Genomic DNA, 24,441 nt, shown 5'->3' with positions numbered 1-24,441 from the left:
TTGCCAAAGGAATTAATCACTCAAAATATCCTAATACAAGGAATTAATCACCGTAGATTCATAAATATGTATATATGAATTAAAAATAAAATAACATCTAATCATATATTGGCACATATAAATATGTATATAATTATATACTCAAAATAAATACAAATAATATTACTCTTTATTTAAATACATTCTACGGTTAGAAGTCTATAAGATTTCCCGAATGAAAGGTGGTTTAATTTTCAATATAATTCCTACATGAACTTCTGCTGTGTAGCAATTTGATAAATTTCCTTAAGTGAAATCATACGTGGAAGCCTCTTTATAAAAGTGTGTAATCATGATTAATTATTGGTAAAGCATTAAATTAATGCCCAAGTAATATAATGTGAAACTACAGCATCCTCCAATATTCTATCAGCCAATCTTAGAAGCATACGTTCCTACTTCTGGGGCAAAAAGCTTGCAGCCTGAGTACCTTAAAATTCTTCAATTCACTTCTGGATTGATTCCAAATTCTGTTCAGTAAAAATCACCCTCATCATGAAAGCATAGGTTAATTCTACGGCAGTGCGGTTCAAATTAATATTTCCGTCAGAACCTAAAATTCTTCTTTTCAGTTGAATATCCTTTCAAGATGTAACTCCCACCCAATCCTATCTTCAAAGACAACAAGCGCAAATCGATTCGAACAGAAATGGATAAACCTGACAAATTACTCTATGTTATTGATTCTTATTTACTAATTTTAGCAATCAAGTAATTGGACGTCACCTTATTCCTTCGTGTTTGATCGATTTCCTCACTCAACATCCCTATTAATTAGGTCTGTTGTTTTTGGTTGTACGACTGAAAATTCAAAAGATAAATCATAATGCAGTTGAATTACGTGAAGAAATGACGAATGAAAAATTGCATGTACAGTACCTCATATGAGCTCCTTCGAAATAGTCCTCGAAATTAACACCAGGAGATTTCGGCTTCAAGATGCGACTACCTAGATTTGTTTAAGAGCAGTATTAGAAAAAATATATACATCTATTTTGTTAGCATCTGCAATTTGAATTATAAGAGATTAATAGAGACGGTGTCTGAAGTTAGAATAACAGAATAAGCGAGTTTTGTTGAGTGCCCTCGGAAAGTTTCAAACTTACCGTATCATTTTCAAAGAGGCCGAAGGATTATTTCCAACCTAAGTTTTAGTCTAATCATACAAATATATCCTAAATAGTTTAAACATTTATTTATAAACTAATTTCTAGTAAAATTTTTAAGTATAAATAAAAGTAAAATCATTATTTTATCTTTTATATTAAAAAATATATAATTTTATCTCATTCTTTCTTCAAGTTTTAAAAAGTGATATTTTATCTTAACCTTAACTTTGAAAAAGTGACATTTCACCCCCACAAACCCTTAGGGTTTTCTTCTCTCTTGCAACAGCAATGGTGATGGTAATGACAACAACCACCATTCTTCTCCCTTCTTTTTTTGCCACCATTGACGACGTCCCATGACAGAGGAAGAAGTTATCGCCATGTTTTTCTCCAGTATCGACTTCATTTTCCATCAATTCATTGCATTGGTGCTTCTTTCTCTATTGTGGAATATCGTCAACTATGACAAAAAAAGAAGGGAAGAGAATGGTGGTGGATGTCGTCATTGTTGCCAGAAAGAAGAAAATCCTAAAGGTTTGTGAGAATGAAATATCAGTTTTTTAAAATTAAGAATGATGTCAAATGTCATTTTTCAAAACTTAAGAAAAAAATGAAATAAAATTATATATTTTTTAATATAAAAAATAAAATAACAATTTTACCCTTATTTATAACTGAAAATCTTAAAAATTCATGAGTGAGTGTTTTTTGAATTACCACAAATATATTTTCGAAATTAGACTAAAACTTAATTAAAAATTGTCATTTGGCCTTTCAAAAATAATTATCTTTACAAAAAAAAATTGTTTTTTTATTTAAAAAAAAAAGAACTCCACTGTACCCGTTGGTTTTGGCGCCTTAATGGCTTTTGTCTTTGTAGAATTCTGGCATGCTGGAATATGATTACTCTTTGCAACTTGCGAATCCACTCAACATAAATCACACAAATGGGACCGTGATGAGATTTCACAATATTTGATGATGGAATGATGTGAACGTGGAACAAATTTTTGTATTTACATGTTTATTAATATATCACTTGAAATATAAATTTTAACATATATTTTAAAATGCATAGTTTTTGGTTATGTAACCTTTTATAAAATGGCCAAAAGATTATTTTCTATTTAAGTTTTAGTTTAATTTAAAAAATATATCTATATCTAATGAAAAATCTAAATATCTATCATTAGGTTAACTATTATTAAAATTTTCAGTTAAAGGTAAGGGTAAAATTACTTTTTTATCACTAAACTTTAAAACCTTAAAAGTTGATATCATTTCATTCTAGGTTTCAAAAACTAACATTTCATTCTTATTCTTAAAGCTTGAAAAATTTAAATTTCATTCTTAAAGTTTGTTTTCCTTCTTCAGGCACCACCATTCTAGTTAACGACTAGCTTTTTTTATCCATCTTCCAGATCAGGCCATGAAGGAAGAAAAATACTTCGTAGCCTAGTCTAAATGACAAAGCGTCGTCCTTCGTTGCTTCTTCCCAATCTAGACAACGTTTCATCAAAAAGGATCGTCTATCAAATTCGAGACCTGATTCCCCAACTATAAGATTGGCGGTTGGATTTCCTAAGCTACCAAAGATGAAACTTATAAATTGTTGGGGGGGGGGGGGGGGGGGCGGGAGAGAGGAAGTAAATTTTTCAAAGTTTAATCATGAAAAAAATTTGTTAGTTTTATAAACTAAAAAGAGAAAATTATATAAATTTTTAAAGTTTTAAAGTTTATAAATAAAATGACTCTTATCTCTAACTGAAAATACTAACAGTAGTGAATCCATAATAGATGTTTAAACTTTTTTTCTATTATAGATGTGTTTTTAAATTTGGATTAAAACTTAGATGATAAATACTTCCTAGGCCTTATAGAATTTAATGAAGTTGATATAAGTTGGACGGGTTGGGCTTAAAAAAGCTCGTATCTAAATCAATAATAGCTTTATTTTCCTAGGCCGGAACATTATTAAAAAGTTTAAAAAAACCGGGGAGATTAATTAATATAGTGTCATATGAGATTTAATGTCAATCAGTTAACACTCTATGGGTTTCGCAGACAAAATTTTAAAAACAAAATAATATATATTTTACCTTTATATCTAACTTTAAGTAAACTTTAATAGGATAATATATAATTTGATTCAAACTGTTTAAAAATTATAGTTTAGTTTTTAAAATAGTTTGGTTTGGGTTAAAATTTTAAAAATTTTTTTTTTCAATTTGAGTTACGGTTTAAACAATTTTCAAATCAAACTGAACTATAAATCGTATTTTTTTAAAATATATATATATATCTATATTTGACAAAAAAATTTAATAAGCAAATAGGTGTATAATTTGTTTTTTCATATTTGTTTTATCATTTTCTTGACATGTATATTATATATATTTTTATATTTATTTTTTGTATGTATATTATGTTTTAGAAATCTACGATGTTGTTGATTTTATTAAATGATATACATATATATTTAAAAATAAATGATTTTAAAATATTCAAAATAGGGTAGTTGAATCCTGTGTCATATAGTATATTAAAAGCCTCATTTACTATATCTTGTATCATATTGTATAATATGTCTTTTAAAAATTAAAAAAATAAAATATTAATGAAATATTATAATTTATACATTATTATTTTAAAAAATATCACAAACACCATTAATATTTTAAAATTTTTTATATACACCCCTATGCACTATCATTTTTTCTAAAAAGTGTATTAATTTGTATCAATAATATATATTGTATCGTAAGATATGTATTGTATCGTATGATATGTTTACTGTATTGTATTAATTATATACACCTTATAATACATATCGTTTTCTATCTATATGATACGATACAATACGTATTATATATTTTAGGATATTGATAACTATAATTTAAACAGTAATCTGAACCAAACAAAACCATATTTTTTCAGTTTGGTTTGATTTTGTTTGAAACCTAAAATGGTTCAGTTTGTTTGAAAATCTTTTAAACTGTTTTTCAGTTAAATTTGAAAAATCTATCAAATCACATCAAATTGGAACGTGCACACCCCTACTAAACTTTAGTCATACCTTCTCTTCTTCATCTATAGTTTAATTGAAAATTCATTTAAAAATCAACAAAATCCAACAACAAATTCCTCTAGATCCAAGTTATTAAGTATTTAATCACGTTGTTTCTTATATTTTTCAGGAATTGAATATAAAATTTGAATATATTTAGGGTAGACCTGATTTACTCTTAATTTGAAATAACTCTAATTTTATTCTCGTTTTTCCATCAATTCTTCATCATATATGTGATTTTTAGGCCTAGATTCGAGCCGAGCCAGCTCGAGCTCGAGCTCGGCTCTGCTCGGTTCGAGCCCGAAACGAGCCGGGCTCAGCTCGGCTCGATCGAGCTCGAGCCGAGCCCGAGCTGGCTCGGGTTGACTCAGTATATTTTTTTAAAAATTTTTTTATACAAAACGACGTCGTTTTGATCCATATATATATACAAAACGGTGTCGTTTTGATATAAAAAACGAGCCGAGCCGAGCTGAAAACGAGCCGAACTCGAGTCGAACCGAATTCGGCTCTAGTCGAGCTCGAGCCGAACTCGAGCCGGCCATTAAAAAGCCAAGCCCCTAGTGATTTTAAGTTAGAAGTATAATTTCATGTTTAGTTTATTACTTTATTCAATTATTCTTAAAATTTGTTTGAAAATTACAAAATCAATGGTAGGGACGATCACATTTACTCTAATTTTTTTCCGTCCTTATTCTATTTATCTCATAAATTCTTAATTGTTATTGTAAATTTGAGTTATATGTATGATTCTCGATTGTCCATCAACAGATCACAATTATCCTTTGTACCCACTAGCAATTGTAAAGTGTACAATTGCTTCTTCTTACACTTACGCCCGAAAAGCATATTTCTCATTATGCCAAAAACACAGCCTTCAGCCCTCCGTTTATCCAGTTCCTTATTGGTTAAGGCCTTGTTATTTTTAATGGTGTTGAATGGTTTGTGGTTTTGGCATACTTGGTGTAGGGAGGAGTCCAGTGTGATTTGGTGTTTGGCTTTTAGTTTTGGTTGGTTGAGGCACTGATGTTGAGGCTGTGTGAGGATTAGTACTGGTCCTAAATAGGATGTTGTAGGCGGTGGTTTAGGCCGATCCCTCATAGTTGCTACCGTAATTTCCGGTAATTTAGCTAGAGAGTCAGCTAACGTATAGATTGGTAGCACAATTCAACCACTTTTGATTAGATTTTCGTTGGTTTTTGTATTGAAAAACCATTAGAAAGGGAAAGAGCTTACCAGTGATGAGGTTGTCAATGTATCGAAGAGAATCATAAAAAAGAACGGTCGTTAAAAAGAGGGAAGGAAATTTAGGGAAAATAAGTACAATATTTTGAGTTTTGAGGGGGGGTGGTTGATAACATTAAAAAATAGAAACTTTAAGGGGACGTTTGGTTTGAGTAATGTTTTATTACTAAAATAGAAAGATTACCTTGAAGATAGATTACTTAGAAGATTACTGAGTATAAATGATTACTATGTTTGATAAAATTTGATAGGTATAAATAATTATTGTGTTTGGTTAAAGGTAATAAAAGATTACTAGTAAATTATTTTACTTAAATGCCCTTGAATATAATTATTTTTAAATATTTTTTATATTATTTGTCATATTAATTAAAAATAAATTTATTTTTATCTCAAAAAATTAATAAATAATAATGTAATTATAATAAAATCAAGATTATCTTAGTAATCTTTAAATACCTAAGATGAAAGTGGTAATCAGATTACCACTTATATTACATGTCACGTTAGCATTGATAATAGAAGATTATAGTAATATTTTATTACTGACAAATTAAACAAGGGAATAAAAGATAGATTATCAAGGTAATTTTAAAAAACTCAAACCAAACACACCCTAAGAATCCTAGATGGTGGGAGTAAAAAGTAATTTTTTAAAATTAAATTAGAAATAAAATAGTTAGTTTTCAAAACTAAGATGAGAAATAGACATAAATTATTTTTTCTTTAAATAAAATTTTAAAATAACAATTTTACTCATGATAATAACAACAAAAATTATCAAATAGATAGTTGTTTTAATTTTTTAAAGATGATAAATAAAAACTAAAAAAAAAGAGTAAATTTTGGATAAAAATAAATCCCCCGGCCTTTTTTTTTTTCAATCAAAGTACATACAGAATGGATGATATGGCCAGATTAAAACATAAATTATATACCATTGTATTTTCCCATCTTCTCTTTAATCAGTGAAGTATTTTCCTATAATTCATTAATCTGTTTAGTTGACACAAATTTGCATGATTAAATAATGTAAGTAAGGAGAGCGTAATAGAACTGAAATTATTTCGGGAAAATTCGGTACTAAACATAATGGGGAGGAATTTCTTAGTTTCTTAAAACACGTGTAATTGTCACGCGCTTGGCAGTTTCAAAAACTATAGTGGTTAAGCTAAGGCCAAATGATCAAAGTTTAATCATTCGTCCGCAGTAATTACGGTAGACTCGATCACATGTGATCAGTAACGCTTCCGCCGAGGGTACAACTCAGTTAAGCAGACGAATATTCGACCAGACAACAAGCAGGTTCTTTTCAAGCTCTCAAAACCAACTGACTCCCAAGTCCCAACAGTCACGGAGAACGTGTGCTGCTCAAGCTTGTTCCAAAACCTTTCACTGAAACTGCTTTCTCTGCTTCATCAAATTGGAACAGGGGCCTGGGAAAGTTTCAGTTTTTGAAGTAGAGATCTAGGGTTTCTGAGTATGGAAAAAGTGGTTGCTGTGATCATGGTTGGCGGACCAACTAAAGGTTTTTTATTTTACTTGTGTACTTTGTGGAATTCGTGTTTTTAGTATTAGAAGCTGATAATTTTTGTTTATGTTTTTTAAGGGACTCGATTTCGACCATTATCTTTCAATACACCAAAACCGTTATTTCCATTAGCAGGTCAGCCAATGGTTCACCATCCGATTTCAGCTTGCAAAAGGGTTAGTGTTTTTTTTTTTTTTCCTTTTTATAAGTCGAATACAAATAATTTTTAGTGGTGTTGATCTTTGTTGTTGTAGATTCCAAACTTGGCTCAGATATTTCTAATTGGGTTCTATGAGGACAGGGAATTTGCATTATATGTTTCTTCCATCTCTAATGAGTTGAAAGTGCCAGTGAGGTGATTACTCAAATGATTTGTAATATATTATCATAATCATAAGATTTTGAGTAGCATGGCGGAATTTAATGTTGTTTGTGTTCACTCTGTTGCTTTAGATACTTAAAAGAGGATAAACCACACGGTTCAGCTGGTGGCCTTTATTACTTCAGAGACATGATCATGGAAGACAGCCCGGTTCGAACTTTGAACTTTTTCAATCATAATTCTCTCTTCATTTGCTTTGTTTCTTTGGTATCAAAAGTTAGAAAAAAGATTCTTTTTGTTTTAATTGTTTCTTATTTTCACTAAATTTCTATTTCCCTGATAAATGGCCACTATTTCTTTTATTTAAGAAAATCATTTATACTGTCATATATATTCTGTTTGTATGCATTTGTATATATCTCCTCACACATACATTGCATTTACGTTTATTGAGCAGTCGCATATATTTCTGCTGAATTGTGATGTTTGCTGCAATTTTCCGCTCACAGACATGCTTGGTAAGTTTAATGCTTGTATTGGTTAAATGGCTTATCTGTACTTGCTTGTATTGTTAAATCATAAATGAGTAATTAGAAAATATGATTGCTTTTGGTGTTTTTATCTTTTGGACAGAGGCCCATAAAAGAAGTGGTGGGATGGGAACAATGCTAGTAATCAAGGTTGGAAGATTTAATTTTTTTTTAAATATTTATTTAAAATTTTCAGGTTTACATTGCACCATCATTCTTTATTGCAAGCGCTCTGATTGTCATCATAATATAATTTTTCCCTCCATCTGCAGGTTTCTGCTGAGTCTGCCCATGAGTTTGGTGAGTTGGTTGCTGATCCAATCACCAAAGAGTTGTTGCATTACACGGAGAAACCTGAGACTTTTGTAAGCATGTGATTCAGTTTTTCAATCACCAAACTGCAAAGTAGTTCAATGCTTAATATTCCTGATGATTTACCTGAAATTTTCCGGGTTCCTTAAGCTTTTGCATTATTCATCAAATGCAGGTAAGCGATTTAATAAACTGTGGTGTTTACATCTTTACCCCAGATATTTTTACTGCCATTCACGATGTCTTTACTCATCGGGAGGATAGAGGTTGGCCCTTATTCATTGCTGATTAGTTGAGGATTGTTGTTCTTGTTTAGCTAATTGCTAGAAGATATTTTTATTATTTCATACATTTGAACATGGATCACCTTGCAACAAACATGTCTAGTTTTCTTGTTTGTATATGCATTTGGAAAAATGTATAGATTTTTAGTAAAAGATGCTATTTCTCAAATCAGTCAAAGTTTCCATTGCTTCCATTACTATCCTTTTTTCATCTTTTTAGGATGTACTTCATTGTCTCTTGGTGTCTTGCATAGTTATTAGTTTGCCACCTCTCTTTATATGTATTGTTTGATCTACTAAGGTGTTTTTCCATTAGTTTGTGTAAGTGTCACACATGAGAAGAGTAACTGACATCATGTGACTGAAAATTATTATTTTTTTGATAATTTGTAAAGAAAGATTATGCCCAAAGTTTCAATCAAACATGAAGCTTGGCATTAAGAAGCCAAATATCAGATCTTATTAGGCGAAGAGGATGTAATACACACTTAAGAAATACTCACAGTTGAATCTATGGGTTGAGAGTCCCTATTAATTTTGGATTGTACTGTTTTGTTTTGGCTGTGTGATTGTTCATGATTGAGAAGTCATAAAGGAGAGGGCTAAAATTTGATATGTAGGTTTCTCTTGGATTTGATACTGGAACACATTTTCTTGCTCACTTCAAATCAGATAATGAAAATTGGCAATTGTGTCCATTTCTATCTACCCATTTGTGTACTTAAAAGTGGGTATGCATAGTTTTATTGATATATATTTGTTTTCTTGGTGAAAATAAAGGTTTGCAGCAGCCAGGGGACAAAATGCCTATTCCAGTGCAAATCGTAACTTATATACGTTTATTTTTGCAGAGGAAAAAATAATTTATATGTGAACGTGCAAATCTGCCTCCCTCTTTTGGCCTACCAAAACATGTTGAAAGAATCATCTTCAATATAATATATATAAGTTTTCACTTATTGAGTGTTTTAGGGCTTCTTATAACAACATCATCCTCAACAATGATTATAGTTCTATGCTTCCACGTGATGAAGTTTTTATGCTCGAAAACATTATCTATGATAAAATCGAACAGTTGTTTACTGAATAAGCTATGTAATGCTTATCTCTAACTCTGTATTGGTTATCGTACCGCATCTAACAAAGTGCTGGTTGTTTCATTTGATCTTCTATATCTGGAGAAATGTTTTCTAATCTCTTTTCTACCTATCATGTGAATTGTCAATTGCAGCTAATATACGCCAGATGTCCAGTTTTGAAGCCCTCCAGTCTGCTACAAGGTGCATCACATAATCAGTTCCACACTCCTGAAATATTTGTATTTCCTATCAGTTTTGCTTCTGAATTCTTAGAAAATATATGAGAAAAAATTGTTAAATTGTTGCATTCAATCAAGCTGAGAAAACCATGATTTATTTTGTACGGTGATATTGATTTTGTTCATATATATGATCAAAAAGTAATCCATAAGCTAAGTCCGTTCTCAAACTTAAATTATATATCGTTTTCTTTAACAGGGCCTTTCCTGTAGATTTTGTAAGGTTGGATCAAGATATATTATCCCCTCTTGCTGGAAAGAAGCAACTTTATACATATGAGACCACGGATTTCTGGGAACAGATCAAGACTCCGGGGTAGAGTTATTCTGCTTCAACATATTTCTTTTGTCCTAGACAGTAATCTGCCTTAACTAAATCTGTGTTTAACATTACAGGATGTCTCTGAAATGTTCAGCTCTGTATCTAGCGCAATTTAAAATGACCTCACCCCATCTTTTGGCCAGTGGAGATGGAATAAAGAATGCTTCAATTATTGGCGATGTGTTCATTCATCCATCTGCTAAAGTACATCCAACTGCAAAGGTAATTCCATCTCATCTTCTGCCAACATATGCATGCTTTGTAGTGCCTGTTTTGTATCTTTGCTTCATATTTGTACAATTTAAAATAGTAGCTAAACGGTAGTCATTGTTGCCTTTCTCTTGTTTCAATTGGGACATTTCACCAGCATAACAAAATTATTCTTCCCTGTACAATTGTACTCTATCTTAAATGCCAGACCTGCCCTCACATATTTTTAGTAACTATATAGCTCTCCTATGAATTATTTCCCCCTTAGAACTGTAAAATCTACCCTTGAGAGGCAGATGGTACAATGTTAAAATGTAATGTTGAGTAATCTTCTTCCCTCATTTGCCATTCCCCTCTATTGGGATTCATCTGCTTATATTTTGCTGCAGTTTTTATTTTTAAACCTTTTGTAATTTTGTAAGTTTCTTTCTGAACAGATTGGGCCAAATGTCTCTATTTCAGCGAATGTTCGTGTAGGAGCAGGTGTGAGGCTTATAAGTTGCATCATCCTGGATGATGTAGAAATTAAGGTATGTAATGCATCCACCGGAATTATATATATTCCCAGAAAATGGTAAAGATCTCAAGTAATTTTTCTCCTGACAGGAAAATGCAGTTGTAATAAATTCCATCATTGGATGGAAATCTTCACTTGGCAAATGGTCACGTGTTCAGGCAAGTGCACTATTGCAGATCAGCATTTTCCTATCAACTTTTTTGGTTCTTTAAGTATTTCCTTGATCTAGCTTATTTTGTTAGAATGAAAACTTACAGATTATAGGATGAAGATAATGGCGTAAGAACCAGTAACAGATAAATTTCTATTTTTGATGGGGTCTAAAGTTTAATATACGATATGCTTATTGGGCTGGTTAAAAGTGATTGCTTGAAATTCATATGATCAATATATGTTATGCATCCAAACTCATGACTGTGATTTTTGATACATTAACAACTTAGTGATTGTAATGCATCAATTCTAGTATTAGTTGCTTGTTTGTAAAAATAGTTTCAGAAACACAACTGAAACATGTAACATCAAATTTTAGACAACTTGGTATTCAGCAGACTTTCTTTGCAATTATCTTTACCTTAAATTTAAATTAAACTCATGTTGTCTCTGGTTACTGTGAGTGATTGATATGACAATTAACTGATTCAGGGAAGTGGGGACTACAATGAGAAGCTTGGAATCACCATCCTCGGTAACAATCATGCCCGTTTTTTGTTATTCCATTCAATGATCCTGTATCATTTATGTTATGCTCAAAGGTAGAACTTCATTGCACTTGATCAAATGGTTGAGTGTTGGTTTTTTTATCGTGCAGGAGAAGCTGGTATGGTAGAAGACGAAGTTGTGGTGATCAACAGCATTGTTCTTCCGAACAAGACTCTTAACGTTAGTGTACAGGAGGAGATAATTTTGTAACAAAAAGAGATACAATGAAGGCTCCTGGTCGGCGTTTTAACTTGAAGTCCAGAAAGCAAATTTATTTGTGTACTAAATTTTTCTGTGAGAATGAAGAAGTTTCTGATTTAATGATTCTGTTCGTTTGGCTGAGTCTTGATGATGCTTAATGAAACTCTATAGAAGACATGAGGAGCAATACTGTACTGTCTCTGTAAGAACAATATTGGTCTAGAATCTCATAAAAATAAATTTAGGCAGTGTGAACATTTACAATCTGATCATGCGATCCAGACTTTTCTTGAAGTGTATTTGAACAGCAACAAATATATATAAAAAAAATAATAGTAAAATTATATATATTTATTTTAAATATGTAATAATAAAAAAATTATTGTAATTTTTATTATTTAATAAATAAATAAAATAATGTCAATTATAGATTAGTAAAACAATCTTTTTATTACTTTGAAGCAAATGCTCTTTTATAATAGTTTCTGTTTTGAACAAATTTAACAAAATAATAAGACCAAACAAGAAAATTCTCTAGCCAACTATAATTGTTTTTGTTCTGAACTGTTTTTGAGAAGCAAAAATAATTGCACGAAGCTTAGTTTGGAAGCAGACAGAAACCATAACTGACTTTCCCGCATCAACTAGAGTGGATAAGAACTAAATCAAATCCAAATATCTCTTAACTCAAAACTCAAATTAGATCGAATAAAAAATAATTTAATTTTAATTCAGTTTAAACAGAGTCAAACCAACTTTAAAGATAATTCAAATTTAGTTTAATAAAAATAATTTTATTCGAGTTTGATTTAAATTTATAATTCAAATTTATAACTCAAATATATGACTCAAATTTATAGTTTAAATTTATGATTTATTGATAAAATAATATAATTTAACAATTATTTAACATAAGTCGAATTAAAATATAAATTAAATTCAAATAAAATTGAGCTATCAATTTTGAGCGTAAGTCAAATTAAGTTGAATTTTCTTTAACTCAAGTTCAACTCTATTTTAAAATAAATTGAATCTCTTAACTTAAACTCAATTTGAATTTAATCTTAATTAAATTAATCTAAACTAACTACCAAACTTGAACTAGCTCAGTGCTAGTCTGCCGCTAGCAACAGCGGGCTTTTGTGAATCTTTCCGTCAATCTTTTTGCAAGACCCAAATTAAAAAACAATAAAATTATATGTATCCATTTTTTGGTATATAATTTATATACACAGATGAGGTGTTATCATATGATTGAATATTTATTTATCATATGATGACATATGTTTTAAAATTACCTAATTACATAATGACATATCATTATGTATATGAATTATGTACAAAAAAAAATAGGTACGCATAGTATTACTCATTAAAAAAGGCTTGTGCCAAAAACGTAATAAACGAAAATCCCAGTGGCATTCTCGGATTAAAAACCCGAAGAACAAAATACGTTGTAGGTGGGCAAATAAACGGACACAAAAATATAAGGAGAGGGTTAAAGCGAAAAGATTCTTCTTAATCAACACGAGGCGGAGAAGTGCTCATCGAGGCTCACCTCTTCTCACCCTCTTACATGGCAACCGCAGCTCGAGCTTTCACTATTTCTCGCCTCACTGTCCTGTCACCTGACCCTCTCCACTCTCGCTACTCATTTTCGCGCCGCCACCACCTCCTCCTCAGCTGCCACCCCGCCAGCCGCTGTTTGGCCGCCTCTTTTTCTACCACGGTCAGCTGCCTCAACGACGACTTCGTTTCTACTCGGAAGTCGAATTTTGACCGCGGTTTTCTCGTGATTGCGAATATGCTCAAGAGAATTGAGCCTCTTGATAATTCCGTTATCTCCAAGGGAGTTTCTGATGCTGCCAAGGATTCCATGAAGCAGACAATCTCTACTATGCTTGGCCTCCTGCCTTCTAATCAGTTCTCAATCAACGTTAGGTTTTCTAAGCAACCTCTCGATTCGCTTCTTGTGTCTTCCATCATCACAGGGTAACTATTTCATAAACTTTATATTATTAATGATTAGTTATTTTTTCTTTGATTTTATGGTTTTGGGCTCAATTCTTATCTAATCTTATCCATATCCTTAACTGCGTACTTTTATTTCCAAGTTCTCTAGGTTTTTAAGTTTTTACTTCTATTGTAATTTCAGTTTTTGAGTTCTTTGAGTATTGAATTTAGTTGATTTTATAATTACTTAGTGAAATGATTGGTTTTTTTTTACCGGTAGGCATGGCATGATTTTGTTGGGAGATTGAATTTATTGTTATTATTATTAATTTAATTTTTTGATTTTGTGAACGTTGAGAATGAGTTAAATTCTGAATTGATATATGTTCTTTTGGTAGGTACACGCTATGGAATGCAGAGTACAGGATTTCGCTGATGAGAAATTTTGATATATCAGTGGATGGTTTAAAGAGGTTGAGTGTTTCAAGGCAAATTGAGGTTTTGGACAAGAAATGTGAAAAGAGAGTGAATGAGAGTGGTCAGATTGGTGTTGAAATTTTGGAGGAAGTAAGCCCCCAAATTTTTGGGGGTTTGTCTCAGGAGGCTTTGAATTATATTCAGCGGTTGCAATCCGAGTTATCTGATGTAAAGGAGGTGAGTTGTGAGTATTTTATGCTTTTTGGTTTTCAATTCGGTAAAGGGTGGGTTGAACTTTTATATTGTTACTTGATTGTGCGGGGAAAAATAAAATTAGATATTTGATAAGTATTTGGACATTAATGGAAGATATCAAGCCATCAGACGAATGATGTAGGTAAGATTATGATAATATTTAGGGATAAGTTCGTTGTTGGAACTGTAACAGTATTCATTATCTAGATTGTGAAAATCAATTTTTCTATTTCAATCTTTCAGGCAAGACTAGCATTTATAAAGCTCTAATTGATCTAGTTACTTGTCGAAATTGGCAGCTTGGTTTTATAGGCTGACTTTTGATATAAACTTAAATATAAAAATTTTTAGTATTTTATGAGACAATGTTCAGTATATTTTGTCCTGTATATCTTTTTCTTCTAAGAATTGGGAGTGAGGTTTTAGGCCTCTTATATTAACTAAAATTTCTGCATTCAAAGAATTAAATGTTCAGTATCGATGAAAACCTGATGTGTTAGTTTTTTTGTGCTTGGACCCAAGTAAGAACTTATTGGTTTGCCCATTTGGGTTTTGGACTAAGTCTAATATGTATGTCAAAATCAAATTGTTAATATAAGGTTTTTGTTATCAATAAAACTATGTGTATCCATTTTTGGTACATAATTTGTATACACAAATGAAGTGTTATCATATGATTGATTTCTTTATCATATGATGACACATGTTTTAAAATCATCTAATTACATAATGACACATCATTGTGTACATGAATTGTGTACCAAAAATGGGTATACATAGTATTGCTCTTTTGTTATTCCATGGTCCTAGTCTTTAGACATAAGATGACTATTTTGATAGAACCTTTATAGAATCTCACTTACTTTTCGAGTACACATAAATTATGATATCTCCTTGTTTTTCTCTAAGTGTGAAAATTGACCTTGTTACCGTGGATTAGAGGACATGAATCATTTGTATTGGAACTTAGTTGTGGGTTTTGGTGAATGATCATTGAAAGATTACTATGTTTTTTCTAGATTTGTTCTGAGAAACTGTTTTATATGTATTTATCTATTGAGTTGTATTTTATTATATTAGGAAGACTATCAATCCATATTAGAATAGAATCTGTATTTTAGGAATTTGACTTAATTTGTTTCCTTTTATAACTCCATTGTAACTGTATGTATTGCAATGTTTTGTTCTCTATCAATACAAGAAAAGTATTTTGAACTCCTTCTCTCTGATTTCTCCTTTTCTCTGATTTCACATAATATTAGAGCCTCCTTCAAGCCTCTAAATTTTTTTTCGGGTGAACCAACCATTGTTTTTCCAAGCACCATGCTCTCTTCCTTGTCCGGTGGCCATGCCTTCTTCATTTGGATCAGCTGTGTCTCGCCAGCAAAACCTTGAAGATTCGTCACCGAAATCCTTCCCACGCGTCGCCTGCGCCACCTGTTCTTCCGTCCTCCACCATCGTCGATCTCTCTCTTCGGTGATTGTGGTGTCTTACCGCCGTCATCAATCGACTCAGAAGAAGCCGATGATCATTTCTGTTGAAGGCCCACCTCCATCGACCGTTGGATGCGTAGCCGGTGACGTCTTTGGAAACCACTTCCACTGTTCTCGTCGCCAGGCATGTCTAGAAGCCCTTTCTCATTGTCCAACAAATGTCTGATCAGATTTGTTTAGCCTTTAGTTGCTCCGAGTCTTTAATTTTCTCCAAAAGCTTCTTTCGTTCTCTAATTTGTGCTTCAACATGTCCATTGAGAGCTCCAAACCAGGTTCTATCTTTCCCTTCAATTCTCTTCCAGTGATCACAACAGAAAAAATTATAAGGGAGTAATAATTTTACTTCATGGGTTGTATCCGTTGAACTATAGTGCATGAGACAGGGTCTTGAAGACCATTTTACTAAGAAGGTTGAAGACATTATATCTATTAAAACTATATGGACTAGGCTAATGCATTGTTATGTAACATGCTATGGAATACTATCGATCCTCAACTTCATTCTATTTTTAAAGCTTATAGGACATGTAATGACATATGAAATCAAACCAAACTTTTATACACTAATGATATTGAACAATTATACTCTATTGTATTGACCTTGGGTACTTTAAAACAACAAGGAATGAGCATGTTTGACTTTCTTGGTCGGACAACATCCCTGAAAACTGAATTCACTTTATTATTATCTGCTGGTAAAACTGTAATAAACGACTTAGCCTAGTAAGGCAAATTTTTTATGGTTCTCACATTGACCGCCATTAGTCCTGACCTTACTCATGTTCGAGATCAAATTCTTGCTAGTGCGGTCATCCCAATCCTTGATGAAGTCTTTGCTCGGCTCCTCCGTATGTCTTCCTCAGGTGTAAGACACACAGCTGAATTATTGGAGACGTGATCAAAGACATCGGAATCGAGGACCCATTGCCCAGAAAGGGAAGAGTAAGGCATATAGCTGAATCACCTGAATAGGCAACCAAAGTAATAGAAGATGAAAACTGTTTTGTTGTTTGTTACCAGAGATAGTCTTTAAGATCAACACTTGTGAGTGTTAAGGACGGTTGAGGTTGTACTCTAGAGGTTGCAAGAGGAGAATCAGATATACTGGTCTGAACAATATTGGTTGTTCGAGATGAACGACCATGGAACTTATAACATTAGTCTTTGTTGTGACCCCACCTATTACAATAACTGTATTTTGGCCGATTCCCCCAGCACTTGGTTGTTGATTCTTGGAGACAAGGCAAGATGAGACAAAATTGGTGGTACCGGAAGATCCAGTCATAACACTTGGGGAAGACACATGGAGGAGCCGAGCAAAGACTTCATTAAGGGTTGAGACGATCGCACCAACAAGAATTTGATCTTGAACATGAGTAAGGTTAGGACTGATGGCGGTCAATGTGAAAACCATAAAAAATTTGTCTTGTTGGGTTAAGCCGTCTGCTGCAGTTTTACCAGCAGGTAATAATAAATTGAATTCAATTTTCAGAGATGTCATCCGGCCAAGAAAGTCAAACATGTTCATTCCTTGTTGTTTTAAAATAACTAGGTCGATACAATAAAGTATAATTGTTGAATATCATTGGTGTATATGAGTTTGACTTGATTTCATATGTCCTATAAGCTTTAAAAATATAATGAAGTTGAGAATTGATAGTATTTCATAGCATGCTATATAATAATGCATCAGTCCTAGTTCTTATAGTTTTATCAGATATAATGTCCTTGGCCTTCTTAGTGAGATGGTCTTTAAGACCCTGTCCCATGCATTATAGTTCAACGGATGTAGCTCATGAGGTATAATTATTGCTCCCTATTAACTTTTTTGTTGTGATAACTGGAAGAGAACTAAAGGGAAAGATAGAAATTTTTGTTACCATTCTTTGTGGAATTGAAAATTGTTATGATCTAAACAAGTGCTAAAGATTGGAAGGTTACAATTATGATATTTTTGTGCTAAAGATCCATCTTTTCCTAAATGACAAAAAGTCTTGGACACACTTGATAACTACACGGATGCACTTGAAGTGGGGAATATAGTTCAAGATTATTGTGAACTTAAGGTGAACGTTCTTCCGAGGAATTTGATGATCACCTTAGCCCAAGGGAATTTGTTTTGAGTGCAAGAGAGACCAAAAGGTGTTAAGAACTGACATATTGATTTGGTATAATTGTTACAGATTAGGACACTTTGCTCATGTGTGTATTGAACCAAAGAAGTTAGTTAATGATTCTATTTTTTGCACTGACTTTCTTGTATCTATGAACCTTTAGATGCATATTCTCTTCATTTGTAGGTTTCTGGCTCTAGAGCAATGAATGACATGATAATCTGTAAATTGGATTTGTCATTGCCAAACGTACTTTTCTGCTTATTCTTGGAACTCGATATAGTTGATGAATCCAACTTTTGCTTCTTATTACATTCTCAGTTGCTATATAGTGTGTAACTTATAAATGAAGAGAATGAGCTACTAAAGTGTATCAATGCGAGAAGTAAAATTAGAGTACTTTTGGCTCAATGCACTTACCCTAACTATTGTTTTCAGTTATAGCAACTCATATTGATTTTATCTTTCTCTTGACCATCCCTCGTTGCTCCATTAAATCCTTCCTTGGAGCACCTTTGACCTTGTGTTTAAAACCATATGTGTCTCACATGAGCAAGAGTAGCACAATTGTAACTATTTGATTTACCAGTCCGTATGTGCTTAGTTTCAATGAATGACATGAGTGTCAAAGTCTTAAACACTCTCTTTATATGTCAAATTTTGCTTCAAGTGCTCCCAAGAGTCCAAATTGTGACCTAAACCAATTGTGTGTCAGTCAAATGTTAAACCACCAGCTCCTTGCTATTGTATCATAGTTTATATCCCTCTTGCATGCTAATTCATTGAATTATTTGCTTTTAATGAGAACCAACTTTTTTGAAATATTTTTATACAACTCCTCCGTTGCACAAAAATCAAAACAAATTTCTCATCTACTCTTGAAAACTTACAGATTTGGATGTCTAAAGCTTGTAATATATTTGCATATCATACATAATGGCATGAAATACTACATAGTAGCTTCGATGTGTGTCATACAAGTTTTTTTATCACAAACCAGAGACAATAGCAGAGTTCTAATACAATTTATTGGAATACTTAAAGTTACTGTTCAAATGCCAGTACTTACCACAAAAACAAACAGATCTTCTTTTTTTAATGCCTGTGTGATTCTTGAAATGTATGTATTATATAGAGATATAGATAATCATCCAAACAATCTCTTATCAGCACATTTTAAAAATGTATGAATGGCCTACTTGGACAAAATCTTCTTGGAGTACTCATTTTATTTCTAGTTTAGGGATATATGTATATGTATATCCAACTATGATAAAATAAGGATAAAGTGATAAAGTCGTCAAAATGAGCGAACACCCTCTACAAAAAAAAAAAAAATTTTGAATTCCCCAATACTAATAATTTGAATGCTTCGTTTGCTTCCCTTCATATTTAAATGACATGTTGCTCGGTTTTTCCCTTTGGAACTAATCATTTTCTTTTGTTTCAGCAATTGGACACCATGAAGCATAAAAATAATAAGATGGAATATAACAAGGGAAACAGGAACAATTTATTAGAGTATTTGCGATCTTTGGATCCTGATGTGGTAAGGTTCTAACATATCTTGTTTGATATGGTTACTTTTCATTGAAATTAGATTTCCAAATTTTAGTAACTTGGAAAAATATGCTTAAGTTCTGTAGTGCAAACATCTAAATTGTTTGAAATGCCTTATTGTACTAATTCTTTCCAACAGGTGAATGAATTATCCCAACCATCATCAGTAGAGGTAGAAGAAATCATTCACCAACTTGTTCAAAACATATTGCAAAGATTTACCAAAGATGATACAACATCTAATTTCATGGTAGAGTCGGTAGTTGCAAGCACAGAAAATAAACAAGATGGGGTTGATGAAAATTGTCACACAGTAGGCACATCTCGAGACTACCTTGCAAAGTTGCTTTTCTGGTAATGTCGCCTTTCTTTAATTTTCATCAGCCAGCTTTTACTAAAATTTATCACTTTAATTAATTCATTGTTCATTATTATGCTTTGACGCGTTTTGCTTTTAGTTTTTCTCTTGTACTGAGCATGTGCACACGATTTGCTTTGATGATAAGGACGGCATATTAAAATCTATTTGTTGTTGGCAGGTGTATGTTATTAGGTCACCATTTGAGAGGTTTGGAGAGTAGGCTACATCTGACTTGTGTTGTTGGATTGTTGTAAAGTGAAGAGGGTCATGTATATTCTTTTTGGCTTCTTTTTTTTTTCTCCCATTAGTTTATATATTTATAACTTACATTTTCCAAGATAAATAAAGCAAAATAGTTCATAGTTACCACATATATTGGTGCTTTGAGCATTTTCCCCAGGAACAATCAGTCTAGAGTTAAAACAAAATGCCAAATAAGAAGTCCATCGAGGTGTTTTAGTTAATTGTTCAGCTCTTTTGTAAATGTTCGTTTGCTGCAGTGTAATAGACGGTGAGATTTCATTTTTTGCCTTTTAGTGGACATGCATTTGTTTTCCTGATTTCCTTTATTCGGAAGTGGAAGAATACAATTTAAAATAGGTGGGATATCGCAATGGCTTTGTCATGTTACCTTCATGTTGCTTTATATAAATAGTCTAATGCAAGTAAGTTTCTCAAGACTTGGTCCGATTCAAGATTTTCGTAGTTGATATATATTTTTTGGCCCATTACATTACATGTGTAAGGCTTGGACGAGTCATAGTTGGCCACCGCATCACTCAGCCTCAGCCAAAGCTTCAAGTAAATTGGAATGTTGGTTGGTGTTGGTGGTTGACTTTGACCCCGTAAACCTTCCAAAGTCTCTCTGTGGCCTCCAGTGGTATTCAAAATTCCATTGTGTAACTTTCCACTGTTTGCTTCTCGGACTTTTGATGCTTCTGCTCAGACTTTGTATGGAGACATGAAAGTGGTCCACGGCCACTAATTGTTATTGTCAATAGCTGAGGAAGTCCAAATGACTATCTCCCACCCAAGGTTTGATGCAAACCTCGTTTTTTATCTGTTAATTATTGAAAATTTAAATATCTATTTTTTATCAAAATATTTAAAAAAAACTAAAAATTTATCACATTTTCTTTTTTAAGTTTAAAAATTTAACAAATTTTTAGCCACTATTCTTCAGTGGTAGGAAACGACAATGGTGGTGTTCTTTGTCACTCTTGACTTCTCTCTCAATTTTGTTTTATTTTCAGCCATCATCGACTAACGAAACCAGTCAATGAAGAAGCAATTCGTCTTTATTTAAAATGAAGACAATGTATCGTCTTTTGTCTTGCATCATCTTTATCTGAGACGAAGAAATGTTTTCATTGGTTGGTGATAACTGGAAATAGAGTGAGACTAAGAGAGAAGTCAGGAGGGAGGAAGAACACTGTTGTCTCTGACAGTGGACAGTGGTGGTTGGAAAAACCTTAAGGGAAAATATTGAGTTTTCAAACTTTGTGTAGAGAGAAATTTGTTAGATTTTTAAATTTTGAGAGAAAAGAAATATGATAATTTTTTTAGTTTTTTCTAATATTTTGATAAATGAGAATTATACTCTTAACAGTAATAGTAAAATTTAACGGATGAATAAATATTTGAATTTTTTATAGTTAGCGGTGGAAAGATGGGTTTGCATCAAACCTTGGGTGGGTTTGGCCGCTGAGGAATTAAGAGTCACGTGGTCAGTTGGTTTTCTCTGTTTTTCAAGAATTAAGACCTTGCCATTCAGCTAGATAAAATATGATGTTCATCGTATCACAAAATTGAAATAAATCAATCAGCGCCACAACACACGCAGGTAGAAAAAGTAAAAAACAACAAAACAAAACAATACCCTTCTATTTCTTTCCACTAAATCCACTTACAATCAGATGACTATACAAAGGAAAAGAGTAATGAGGACAAATTGTACTTCTAAATGAACTCTGTATCTCTGTCATTTAAACATCAATAATCAAAAGAATGAAAATTGGATAAATCAATATTTTTGCTGTTACTGTTCTTAGTTCCCAGAATGTTTAGCAAACTTATAGAGATCATAAGGTGCCCACAAAACATCAACTGGACATGACTTCTTGGCATCAAGCCTTGCCCATGGCTTCCCTTTCCCACTCCAATGGAGCAAACTCACCGGCCCCGGATGCAAACTTCTGCAACTATTCACCACATTATCTCCTCCAAGTCCATGTTGATTCCATCTATGATCAATGGCTTCCACCTTTCCACCAAATACTAATAAAAATGGTGGAAGAGAACCCAACTCATAAATCCTCTTCTCCTTTTGAATTCTCATCCACTTCTCAATCTTTCCTGTGTAATCATTCTCTCTCCATCTATTTAAATCCATTAACATCACTCCTGTGTTGAAGTAACAAGGATTTTTCCCTTCAAAAGCCCTGGAGAAATCACTGTTAAACCAGAACTCACTAGTGAAATACTTGGTGAAATTTGCATGACAATACTCTGGAGCTCCAATTGCTCTTGACCCAGATAGAGAAACCCTCCAAAGTTCTTCAACATCATCAACAACTATTGTATCAGAATCAAGATAAATCACACGATCAACACAATTTTCAAGCATGTCAGCCAAGTAACTCCTCGCATAATTTAATGGATTCTCAAGAACTTGACGGATTGAGGAAGAGATAAGATTAGCAACAAGAGATTCTTTAAACTCATAAACCTTGAACTTCAAAGAAGGAAAAGCCAACCGAACGATATGAGTTAGTTCATTATAATGAACCGGGCTCGAATCCGAAGCAATGAAGTGAAAGAAAATATTTTCCGGGCAAGAAGCGTGTCTGAGAACTGAATGAATTGCTGCAACAGTTCCTCTCAAGTATTCAGTATCAAGTGTCACTGCGATGTGAACAACCAAAGGATCACACACCAATAACAAAGAATTTGAAGCCAAAATGGGACACTGAAGACCGTTCTGATAGGCGGGTGCCTCCAAAAACTGCATAGACGCATCAAATTCAATCCTACTTTTAACACCATTACAATCAGATTTCTCTGGAAAGGATCTAGCAGCAAAAATAACAAAAGGAAAGACAAAGGAGACTAAGAAGATTGCTACAAACGTTGGTCTCATTGAAAACAAATGGCAGGGTGGTTACTTACAAATATGGAAGAAGATATTAATTGAATTAGAAAGAGAAGAAAGAAATTAATTTTTATGCAAGGAAAGAAGAATTTGAAAGGCAGTAGAAATGGCCAAGAAGGGGAGAAGAAAAACAGAAACGCGTTAAGTAAATTATATGAAAGGAAATAACGCGTTTTTAGTTATGAATATGAATGAATGTGATTGTCAAAGTTCGGAGGTTTGAACGTCAGTGTCTGGGAAGTTGGAACCATCTCTTGTATATTTCCACCCAAGATTTGTTGTATCTCCAAATTCATTAATTTTTAAAAAATTCAAATACCCATTTATTATCTAAATCTGTTAGTAAAATCCATTAATTTAATTAGAAATTACTATTTTACTTGTATTCTAGGGTTTTATATTATTCAAAATTTTATCTACACCTACCCCCCAAAGTTTAGAAATATTACACTTGTATTCTCCCCTCATCTATAGCCGATGACGAAGAAATCCAAGAAACTCCAACGACTACTCTTTTCACCTGTGATTGACAAAGAAAACTGATAGTGTTGTGTGCAAATCGAAAAGAGAAAACCCAAGAACCATGACATTCCTTATGTGAACATTAGCGTCGTTGGTCAAAAATAAGCGTTAACGAACTGACCATCTCCTTCCTCCTTTGTCAATGCATCATTGAACACCAAAAGGGAGGGTCATCCAAGCCGATTTGATGAAGACAAAGACAAACTTTGATTCGACAATTTGGCTTCAAACGAGTCGTCTTCGATTCATCGTGTGTCGATGTTTCTTCGTCCATCAGCAATCTTCGTTGTCGGCAACAAAGGGAGAAGAATGGGATGAAGGTAGTCTCGGTTGGAGTCTGATCACCAAAGAAGGAAGGAAAAGATTGAAACCCTATAAGAAAAATATAACTTTTCAAAGTTTAATTATAGGAAATAAATAAAATAAAATATTATTATTTTTTAATATATTATGCTTAAATGATGATTTTTCCTTTAAAACTAACTGATTTTATTAATTTTAACATTTCACTTGTGGAAGTTTGGGTTTTCAACAAATGTTGGGTGGGAATTGGGATCCTATCAATTATTGGTGGACCTTCCCTTGAACTGGTCACAAAGCTCTCAACTGAGTTGTTTAGGTTCTGGAATTCCATCTCTAGTTGGGGGTTTCAGTTAAGTATTTTAGCTTTTTTTTTTATTTTCATTTTACTAAAAAAGTATTATTATGTGTATATATTTTTAATACATAATTTAGATTATAAATAATATATAATTATATAATTAAATAATGTATTATTTTTAATTTAAAATTAATCAATATAATAATATTATTTATATATTCAAATTATATATATATATATATAATTTTGATGCATTGAAAATTTGTTAACCGCGGCAATTCAGTTGCTTCGTGAGCATCTG

General features: G+C 32.5%; 3 protein-coding genes and 1 long non-coding RNA gene across 5 annotated transcripts; 2 read left to right on the top strand and 2 right to left on the bottom strand.

The window, feature by feature from the left end:
- Positions 1-332: 332 nt before the first annotated feature.
- On the bottom strand, positions 333-2,108 carry LOC123222342. Of its 2 annotated transcripts, none has more exons than XR_006503615.1 (4): positions 1,990-2,108; positions 919-988; positions 766-840; positions 333-698 (listed from the first exon to the last, which is right to left on the bottom strand). It is a non-coding gene; the product is annotated as an uncharacterized LOC123222342 (long non-coding RNA). The 2 variants fall into 2 exon arrangements; XR_006503614.1 differs by lacking the exon at positions 1,990-2,108 and adding an exon at positions 1,146-1,194.
- Positions 2,109-6,576: 4,468 nt separating this feature from the next.
- On the top strand, positions 6,577-11,978 carry LOC123224255 (mannose-1-phosphate guanyltransferase alpha-like). Its single transcript, XM_044647868.1, has 15 exons — positions 6,577-6,991; positions 7,073-7,170; positions 7,249-7,349; positions 7,448-7,526; positions 7,774-7,834; positions 7,950-7,996; positions 8,119-8,211; positions 8,334-8,424; positions 9,674-9,722; positions 9,960-10,076; positions 10,157-10,304; positions 10,730-10,822; positions 10,899-10,967; positions 11,455-11,497; positions 11,621-11,978. Exons 1-15 carry the CDS (start codon positions 6,946-6,948, stop codon positions 11,719-11,721), a joined length of 1,236 nt encoding a protein of 411 aa, XP_044503803.1. The 5' UTR covers positions 6,577-6,945; the 3' UTR covers positions 11,722-11,978.
- A 1,161-nt stretch (positions 11,979-13,139) lies between these two features.
- LOC123223705 lies at positions 13,140-20,494 on the top strand. Its single transcript, XM_044647032.1, has 5 exons — positions 13,140-13,704; positions 14,064-14,319; positions 19,396-19,494; positions 19,645-19,859; positions 20,045-20,494. The coding sequence occupies exons 1-5, from the start codon at positions 13,289-13,291 to the stop codon at positions 20,118-20,120; spliced, it is 1,062 nt and encodes a 353-aa protein (XP_044502967.1). The 5' UTR covers positions 13,140-13,288; the 3' UTR covers positions 20,121-20,494.
- Positions 20,495-21,731: 1,237 nt separating this feature from the next.
- On the bottom strand, positions 21,732-23,141 carry LOC123223704 (probable galacturonosyltransferase-like 10). Its single transcript, XM_044647031.1, has one exon. It carries the CDS (start codon positions 23,003-23,005, stop codon positions 21,914-21,916), a length of 1,092 nt encoding a protein of 363 aa, XP_044502966.1. The 5' UTR covers positions 23,006-23,141; the 3' UTR covers positions 21,732-21,913.
- Between the last annotated feature and the right edge of the window lie 1,300 nt (positions 23,142-24,441).

This window comes from Mangifera indica, chromosome 8 (assembly GCF_011075055.1).
Source record: "Mangifera indica cultivar Alphonso chromosome 8, CATAS_Mindica_2.1, whole genome shotgun sequence".
NCBI classification, from domain to species: Eukaryota; Viridiplantae; Streptophyta; class Magnoliopsida; order Sapindales; family Anacardiaceae; genus Mangifera; species Mangifera indica.
This window is presented reverse-complemented; position numbering and strand designations above follow the sequence as displayed.

Coding starts and splice junctions, on each gene's coding strand:
- LOC123224255 (XM_044647868.1), top strand. CDS start 6,946: ATGGAAAAAGTGGTTGCTGTGATCATGGTTGGCGGACCAACTAAAG. Junction 9,723..9,959: donor GCCCTCCAGTCTGCTACAAG/GTGCATCACATA, acceptor TTTCTTTAACAG/GGCCTTTCCTGTAGATTTTG. Junction 10,305..10,729: donor AAGTACATCCAACTGCAAAG/GTAATTCCATCT, acceptor CTTTCTGAACAG/ATTGGGCCAAATGTCTCTAT.
- LOC123223705 (XM_044647032.1), top strand. CDS start 13,289: ATGGCAACCGCAGCTCGAGCTTTCACTATTTCTCGCCTCACTGTCCTG. Junction 14,320..19,395: donor AGTTATCTGATGTAAAGGAG/GTGAGTTGTGAG, acceptor CTTTTGTTTCAG/CAATTGGACACCATGAAGCA. Junction 19,495..19,644: donor GATCTTTGGATCCTGATGTG/GTAAGGTTCTAA, acceptor TCTTTCCAACAG/GTGAATGAATTATCCCAACC.
- LOC123223704 (XM_044647031.1), bottom strand. CDS start 23,005: ATGAGACCAACGTTTGTAGCAATCTTCTTAGTCTCCTTTGTCTTTCCT.